Raw genomic sequence first — 9,806 nt, 5'->3', positions numbered from 1 at the left:
AGGTTCTGATTGGCTCTCTAGGTTAGCACTTTAGCTTCTGATGCTGTGGTGGGCACTAGTCCTAACATTGCTAACTAAACTTTTAGTCAGAGAAAAAACGTCACGAGTCACAACTATTTACGTCCACGTGCTGTAAGGAATCAGGAATACGGAAAGCACATTGTCTTGTAATAGAATGACTGAAATCACTGCAAGAGCTAGTATAGGCTAGCTAGCCCTCATGAACCGGCAGACACCAACAGTAGAATATGCACTAGGCTACTGCATGCACCTGTCATGTTACTGTTGGTTCCTTCCACTTGAACTTCATCATCATTAGCAGCAGCAGCGGGTAAACATGTCTGTAATTTTAGAACATTGTTCTGCGTCTTTTACTAGCAATTTTAGTTTTTTAATTCTAGCTTTTTCAGCTCCACCCTTTCTTTTTTTGCATTCTCCATTTCTGCGCTTCTAGGCCTACTCGCGGTTGGGAGGAAACGTGAATCTCATTCACTGATGTCTCATGTCTCATTCAAGACTGGCTAACAAAAGCATGTCTTTCACTTAACACCAAGAAAACAGTGTGTATGATGTTCACAAAGTCACCAGTAGAGGTCACTCACTATAATGTGTTTCTGGGAGAGGCGGAGCTGGACATTGTACATTAATTCAAGTATCTTGGGGTCACATTGGACTCTACATTGACCTTCAAAAAGTCATGTGAAGAAAGTGACAAACAGTCAAGTTTAACATCGAAAACTTCAGGCAGATCAGGCCCTGCCTGCCAGTTAATGCTGCAAGGATGTTTCTGCATTCAATGATTTTATCACACATCGAGTAGGCCTACTGTTTTATCAACTGGTCTCTTTTATATGTCACTACTCTTACACCAATATAATTACTCTACAAAAAAGCCATAAAAGTATTTGATAGGAAACCAATTTCATTTCATCACTGTAATGTTTTAGAAAAACATAACATGCTAAGTTTCGAGAATTTCCAAGTTTTCAAATATACTTGCTTCATGTACAAGGTTCTGCATGGACTTGCCCCTCCCCCATTGAATGAGTTCATCCAACAGAAAGCAGACACTGGCATTACCACCAGGGCCATCAGTAGAGGGGACTGTAAGGTGCCTTTTCGGTATACTACCATTGCAAAAACTGTGTTCTCTGTTAAAAGTGGTAACTACTGGAATAGCCTTCCAGTTGTGATTATAGAGTGCCCTACATACTCCATGTTCAAGACCCATCTTAAACTGCATCTTAAGGCAAACCAGAACTGTGATCATTTTTAATCTGATTTAGTTTATGCAACTTGTTTATTGTTTTATTGCCGGCCCACACACTGGCCCACACACCGGCCCACATAATGGCCCACACACCGGCCCACATATGGCCCACACACTACACCGGCCCACACACTACACCGGCCCACACACCGGCCCACATTAGTGGCCCACACACTGGCCCACACACTGGCCCACACACCGGCCCACACACTGGCCCACATACTGGCCCACACACCGGCCCACACACCGGCCCACATACTGGCCCACACACCGGCCCACACACTGGCCCACATTAGTGGCCCACATACCGACTCACACACTGGCCCACACACCGGCCCACAGACTGGCCCACATACTGGCCCACACACCGGCCCACACACCGGCCCACATACTGGCCCACACACCGGCCCACATACTGGCCCACACACCGGCCCACACACTGGCCCACACACTGGCCCACATTAGTGGCCCACACACCGACTCACACACTGGCCCACACACCGGCCCACACACTGGCCCACATTAGTGGCCCACACACCGACTCACACACTGGCCCACACACTGGCCCACACATCGGCCCACATTAGTGGCCCACACACTGGCCCACACACTGGCCCCAAAAAAAAGTAAAAAAAAAAAAAAAAAAAAATTTTTTTTTTTTTTTTTTTTTTTTTGGACCAGCCCACTTTGGTCCCGGCCCATCGGGATTCGTCCCGAACGTCCCGATGGCCAGTCCGCCACTGATACCCGGGGACACCCCAGGGATAGTGTGGACTGCTTTCTCTGAGTCGCTCCAGCGAGTGAAGAGGGCTCTGTGGGACGCAGAGTATAGAGATATCTGATGAGTAAACAGTAAGCAACATTCTGTCCTGTGTAGTAATATATTTTCACTGTAGAAGTATAGGGTCTTAGCACAGTAGAAGTATAGTATATTTTTACAGTAGAAGTACAGTATAGTATCTGTTTACAGTAGAAGTACAGTATAGTATATGTTTACAGTATAAGTACAGTATTGTATATGTTTACAGTAGAAGTACAGTATATTATATGTTTACAGTAGAAGTGCAGTATAGTATATTTTTACAGTATAAGTACAGTATATTATCTGTTTACAGTAGAAGTGCAGTATAGTATATTTTACAGTAGAAGTGCAGTATAGTATATGTTTACAGTATAAGTACAGTATATTATATGTTTACAGTAGAAGTACAGTATAATATATGTTTACAGTATAAGTACAGTATAGTATATGTTTACAGTAGAAGTACAGTATAGTATCTGTTTACAGTAGAAGTACAGTATATTATATGTTTACAGTAGAAGTACAGTATATTATCTTTTTACAGTATATATACAGTATATTATCTGTTTACAGTAGAAGTACAGTATAGTATATGTTTACAGTAGAAGTACTGTATATTATCTGTGTACAGTAAAAAGTACAGTATGGTATCTGTTTACTAACCAAGCTAACCTGAACCAAGCTAACCTAAACCAAGCTAAGCTGAAGCAAGCTAACCTGAACCAAGCTAAACTGAACCAAGCTAAGCTTAACCAAGCTAACCTGAACCAAGCTAACCTGAACCAAGCTAACCTAAACCAAGCTAAGCTGAACCAAGCTAACCTGAACCAAGCTAACCTGAAACAAGCTAAGCTGAATAAGCTAACCTGAACCAAGCTTACCTGAAATAGTCGCTGCAGTCACACAGGAGGGCCTTGTCGGCATTCAACTCAGTGCTGTTGACTTTAATAACCACATCACAGAGCCTTCCCTCCAGAGGCAGGTCATTAAGGATTGTACAGGACATTGTTTCCTTTTCCATGTGGGGATTTTAAATTGTATCTACAGAATATATTCAAGCTTACAGACAAATAGCCAGGAACAACAAGTGAGATCGTCACTTGTCTTCTGAGATCTGAGAATTGTTGAATATATACTCTACACAAATGTTCTAGAATGTTTGATTATGACATCATACTGTGACATCACAAATGTTCTAGAATGTTCTATTATGACATCATACAGTGCCATCACGAATGTTCTAGAATGTTTGATTATGACATCATACTGTGACATCACAAATGTTCTAGAATGTTCTATTATGACATCACAAATGTTCTAGAATGTTCTATTATGACATCATACTGTGACATTCAGTGATGGGAATATTTTTCAGTAACGAGTAAACGGATTACTCTTCCAATCTTAATAACGCTGTTACCGTTACTGCCAAAAAATGCGGTGCGTTACTATGATTGAAGCTGTTTTTTTCAGATCAGACAGATCTCTGCGCTGAGAAGCAATACTTTTTTCCTTGGTTAGTGGGCAGTGCACGATTGGCTGAGGTTGAGTAAAATGTCATGGTAAGCCAATCAGAGGTAGAGGTGGGCGGGTGTTCGAAAGAATCCAGAGTCTGACACACAGCGACAACACAAGCGACTCAGTCAACGACAGACCGCGGTTCCGTGTACGTTTTGATAGTTTGTTTGGCGAGCCCAAATAATCCAAAACTAATCCAACGAACAACACAAGCGAGCAGTCAACGACAGACAGTCCATGAGCGTTTTTTGTTCACTCTTGTGTTAGTTGTGTTGCAGCGCAGGGCACTACAGTAGTGGAGGCTACAGCCTTATCAACAGTGCTGCACTTCCTGGTTTAATAGCACAGTCTTCAGGTGCTCAGATATATATATGTATGTCATGCATGTCTTAAATGTCATGATTAGATTAGTTTAGATGATTAGATTAGATTCTTATATCTGTATGTTGTGTATGTCATAAATGTCATGAATTGAAAATGGGGGACCCTGATGTAAACAAGACGAAAGTCTCTCTGTTCCCCGTACCTGGATAACTGAGTTAGCCGGATCATTTCCAGTCAAGTCTGACTTAAGCCGGACCTTCCCATTCCCCGAAGCTCGATTGTCTAAATCACCATGACAACAGATCAAAAAGTTTGAGCCTGGTCGGGAGCAGGGTTAACTTCAGTTAGCCGGATGAACCATGGCCACGCCCCCGCAAAGAAATGACAGCTCGCTTCCTGAAATGATTCTCACAGTCTAGGATCTGCATTATACCATTCTGAATTATGTTTCTGTGCTTCGTTTTCCTAGAGGGGGCTTTTGAAATGTATAATAATAGAACTAAATGCTGATAATAAATCATATTGAGCCTATAGATTTACTTTGTCCTAAATAAAATAATGCACGTCATATACGGCGCTCGGAGTCGCGATACACGCTGCATGTGGTTATTTTAATAAGTGTCTATGCGGGGATTGTGGATTTTGTGTGATATTGTAACTGGGATTAAAATGTCTGATGAGATGCGCTGTTTGACGGATTTGAGAAATTGAATGAGCCGTTGACGTCACATTAATGCATTTGAGAATAAAGAGATAAAACTTCATTCAAAAGAAAAGATATTCTAAACACGGGTCTCTCCTCCATTAATGGATAAACAATGAATTTATCCCGTCTGGCACAGTGGCGCAGCGGTAGTGCTCAATCCTGGCAACCGGGCGACCGGTGTTTGAAACCCCGCGTTTCCAATATAATTTTTTGGAATATAATATTAATGATTATACGCAAAAGTAGCCTAGTTTTAAGTTAAAATATTATAAATCTACATGCATTGAGGATGTCATTCTTTATATAGCTCTCAACGTGCACCAAATTGAATTATTCCTACATTGCAAAAAGAAGGAAAAGACTAGGATTCGAACCCGGGCCGTCTGCGTGAAAGTCAAAAGAAGAAACCGTTACACCACAGTGCAGATTAGTAAAAGATCCACCATACATCAATCAATGGGTAAGAGAGCCGTATCCTTATTCTGTATAACAGTTTAACTAATTATTTTCGCTAGCAAGATCTCATTTGATTATCCATTCCATAAACCTACTGCCAGCAGGCAAGTTTAAAGAAATATAATCTGATTGATTGGGGTAATGAGGGACTTAAAATTAGCCTATAGATAACGCATTTAACTTGTCGGCGAGACGATTGAGCCGTACTGCAATCTGTTAATAAAGTTTTAAATCAATTAATCAATCAATGCCGTTAGAGAATCAGGATCTCTGCTATCGATACGTGCTGGCTTTTCAACTGAAGCGGCCGCGCGCACTTATCCTGGGTCTCAAGTCTGGTTCGAGTTAACGAGACTGAATCCACCTTCGAGGAACAGGAAAATCCCGGCTTCAAACATCGGGTTAACTGAATCTGGATAATGGGACTCTTGATCGACTTAGTTGAACCAGGTACCCTGGCCCTGGTCTGCATCCCCTTAACAATTGTGTGTATTGAGCTGTACTGTACTGTACCCATTCTGCAATCTGTTCATTAAAATGTTCAATCAATCAGTATATATTTGTTATTTATTTTTGGTATAGTGCTTAACAAGCATAATTTAATGTTGCCCAGTTGTGGCCTGTTGAGGGGCAATACATATCAAAAGTTCCAAAACATCTATTGTGTTTGTATTTGTATGATCCACTATATAAACATAGTAATTATAATATCTACATACATGACATTTGATTGGAGGCTAGTCTCACTTTGTCCCACAGCAACATTAAAATAGTTTAGATTTGTGTATGTTGTTTATGTAAAAATTGTACTTGAAAGTAACACAATAGTTACTTTCTGAAGTAACTAGTTACTTTTATAATTTGTAACTGAGTAAGTAATTTAGTTACTTTTTGGAAGAAGTAACTAGTAACTGTAACTAGTTACTTTTTAAAAGTAACTTGCCCAACACTGGTGACATCACAACGGAACATGTTTGAGTACCATTTGAATAATTTAAATAATATGTTGACATTAAAAAAAGAACAAATAAAATGGAAAAAGAAACTACATAAAACAATGATACACATTATAATAAAATATTTAAGTAAAATGTATAGAAATAAAGAAAAATAAGACAATGAAATAAAGATAATAATTCATTTAAAAGCTATTTTAAAGAGGTAAGTTTTGAGCAGTGCCAACCGAGTCTGCTGTCCTAACAGACTTGGGGTCTGTAGGGTAAGCACTTATTCCCTCCGCCCTGAACATTTATGGAGATGTATGGGCCTTTTAAGTCAGTGGTAAAAGTGTCTTTCAAGGATAAGTGAGCTCCTGCACTGATTATTATAGTTCAATATTCAATATTTGATCACCAAACCCCCCCCAAAAGCATAAAAAGGCCCCTCCCACCCAAAAAGGCCCCCCAAAAATAGCACAGGCCCAGTGCCCTTTTCAGCCTTTGAGCACCTGCCCCTCTAAAGTCCTGTGCACGTCCCTGGTCAGCACAGAATAGATTTTCAGCTTATGCTAAAAATCATTACCGGAAGTTAGTGCTCTAAAACAAAAAAATATATATATATAAGATGGTTGCTTTCCAATAACTGCCTTATAGATAAATAAATACCAATTATCATTATGCCTCTCTGCCAGAAAGGACCAACCCACCTTATCATAGAGGACACAGATATAGGCCACCATAAATTACATGAAATAGCCCATAGCCTACCCACCTCTACCTTATAATTATAGCTTGTATAACTTATTTTACAAAATCATTGGCTACCTATAGCCTAAGTGACATTTCCCAAGATATGTAACGTAACAGGCTTGCACAACATTCAGTCGTACATACAGGTGAGGTGACGTTCCCCTAAAACACATGTAACTTTCATAGGCTATTCAAGCTCTGTTACGCGTCTAACTCTTGTTAACATGGACATTTCCAGAAGGTAAAATCAGTCCACTAGGTTGAACACTTGTACTTTGACACCAGAGAATGAACAACAAGCATGTTGTGCATGTTTACTGTAGTTGTATTTTTAGTTGCTTTTTTCTTTTCTTTTTTTTTCTATTACTTTGTAACAGGATTAGAGGTTATCTAACAAACACAATTATGATTTACTTTGGTTTTTCATTTCATTGCATTTAAAAATAATAATAATAAAAAAAAAAAAAAAAAAGGAAAAGGTAGAGGAAAAGGGGAAAAAAAATGGAAATTGTATTCTATACATGTATACATCATGGTTTCCTCCTTCCCCTAAAATGTCAATGTGAACCCGGGGGGCTGGAAGGGGGGTTAAGGAGCGACCTGGGCTGTCTTGCAGCCACAGGACCGCCAGAACAGAGGAAGAGACTGCAAGCAGGCAGGCTACACAGTATATGACATTGACTATACTGACAGACAATCTATATACTGAAAAGACACTTTTTTAATGCCACTGTGGGAATTCAACTGCTGATGTGAATGTCTCCTTCCTCTGAACTTGTTTAAAAAAAATTAAAGAAAATAAAAAGTTGGTCACAAAAAAAAACATGGCCATTCCCCCAGAACATGTCCCTTTGTCTTCAACTTGTATTGCATGCAAGTCAAGTGTTGTTTATAGACGCCGTGCTGCTACTGTGGAGTGACAGTAGTGTGTGATGTGGACGGATGGTCAGCCCTGACACTGCTCATATCTGGAAACAGAACACAAACACAAACTCACGTAAAGTCTCCCATCCCTCAGGTCTCTTGTATTCTTCCACAAACACCAACACAGAACCCACCCATGCAAGGCAAGTAGCCTACAACACACACAAGTGAGGTCAATCAGTCCATATAGTTGTGATATTCTGCTGCAGGGTCAATTAGGATTCTGGAATCATGTTCCGGCCGCGTGTTGCACTTCCGCGTTCGGTTTGCGCGATCTGATTGGCCACTGAGGTTTCTTTCAGCGCCAATCGCATTACTCCTAACAATCGCGCCAGCAGGCTGTTACCCTAACCCTAACCCTAACCTTAACCTTAACCTTAACCAACTAACCCTAACCCTAACCCTAACCCTAACCTTAACCAACTTCGAAAGAGAGCCAAAGAGTCGCCAACTCGCCAAGCTTAACCAGTTTGTTAGGAGTAACGCGATTGGCGCTGAGAAAAACGTCAGTGGCCAATCAGATCGGGCAAACCGAACGCGGAAGTGCAACTCCGTTAGGGAAAATATACACGCGTTCTGGTCAGCGTGATTGATGGGTGTGAGAAGACTTTGAAAGCAAGATGAGTGACATTACTTGTGCACATGCATACACAAGTGCACGCTCGCGCACACACACATGCACACACAGATCCACACACACTGTCTCCAAACCAAAACACACATACACACTCATTGATTGATTGATTGATTGATTGATTGATTGAAAAGTTTATTAACAGATTGCAGAATGGGTACAATACAGTACAGCTCAATACACACAATTGTTAAGGGGATGCAGACCAGAGAAAGACTTTCGTCTTGTTTACATCAGGGTCCCCCATTTTCAATTCATCATGCATCACTCACTCACTCACTCACTCACTCACTCACTCACTCACTCACCTACACACCTACACACCTACACATACACACACACTCTCTCTATCTCTCTGTCTCTCTCTCTCTCTCTCTCTCTCTCTCTCTCTCTCTCTCTCTCTCTCTCTCTCTCTTACGTGCTAACGTGATTGGGATATGCCAGTATAACAGTATAGCATTGTGGCTAGCAGCGAAGTTTGTTAGCTTATGTGCTAACGTGATTGGGATATGCCATTATAACAGTATAGCATTGTGGCTAGCAGCTTGGTAACGTTAATGCTATAGCAGAATGAATGGATGCAAACTTTATTTAACAGATTGCAGAATGGGTACAATACAATACGGCTCAATACAAACAATTGTTAAGGGAATGCAGACTGCTGTAGCTTGGACTGGGCTCCTTATAACAATAACTTGACAACACATGGTAGCCGTAGCTACTTGGGACGCTTCTATACTTTAAGCAAGTGGCTTGTCCTTCTGCGTTCCCGTTTTGCGCTCTGATTGGCCAAGCACGTTTCTGGTCATGTGACATGTGCGCCAATCGTGGGACGGCAAGTTTTTGGATGGTTAAGCTTAGGCGCTCTTTCGAAGTTGGTTAAGGTTAGAGTTTGTCTTAGAGCAGTGGTTCCCAAACTGTGGTGGGTGCACCCCTTGTGGTGCGCGAGAGCCCTCTTGGGGGTGCGTGACATGAAAAGGCTAATGGCTGTGCTATGGTGTTATTTTACTAATAAATATAACTAATATACAGTATTTCAAATGGGGATTTTCACTGTGTAAATCATGAAATTTACTAAACTTTTAAATAAAAAACGTACGTTTTAATAATAATAATAAAAAAAAATATGTATCCAAAATGCACTTTACTTCCTGCCAAAATGCCATAGGCGCGCGACTGGGACCGGTGCGCTATTATTGTGGCAGCGTATTATGCTCATGTGTTTCCCTACACTTCATGCGTTCTTGGAGGGAAACAAAGTTGTCATGGGTGAACCTGTAAAAAGCCTAATAACAGAACACCTCAACCAGCTCGCTGAGCAGCTACGGACATATTTCCCACCTATGGAGGCATCTCAGACGTGGATTCAACCCATTTTCTTGTTTTTTGGCCAATCTGGTTCTGAGTCTATGCATGTGATTCTCATTTTGTTCTTTCGTGTGGTGAAGTATTTTATTTTGTTTGTCATACTTTGGTATGTGTTC

At 40.9% G+C, this 9,806-nt stretch overlaps 1 protein-coding gene across 1 annotated transcript in view; it reads right to left on the bottom strand.

The window, feature by feature from the left end:
* Window positions 1-7,633: 7,633 nt before the first annotated feature.
* The window catches only part of g6fl (g6f-like), a 63,987-nt gene continuing 61,814 nt past the window's right edge, over window positions 7,634-9,806 (bottom strand). The window contains 1 exon segment of the mRNA XM_084336771.1: window positions 7,634-7,732. Coding sequence (XP_084192897.1) covers window positions 7,711-7,732 — 22 coding nt within the window. The 3' untranslated portion in view covers window positions 7,634-7,710.

Source organism: Notolepis coatsorum (genome assembly GCF_963971535.1).
Source record: "Notolepis coatsorum genome assembly, chromosome: 19".
Taxonomy (NCBI): Eukaryota; Metazoa; Chordata; class Actinopteri; order Aulopiformes; family Paralepididae; genus Notolepis; species Notolepis coatsorum.
Note: the sequence above shows the minus strand (reverse complement) of the source record. Positions and strands in the feature narration are given on the sequence as shown.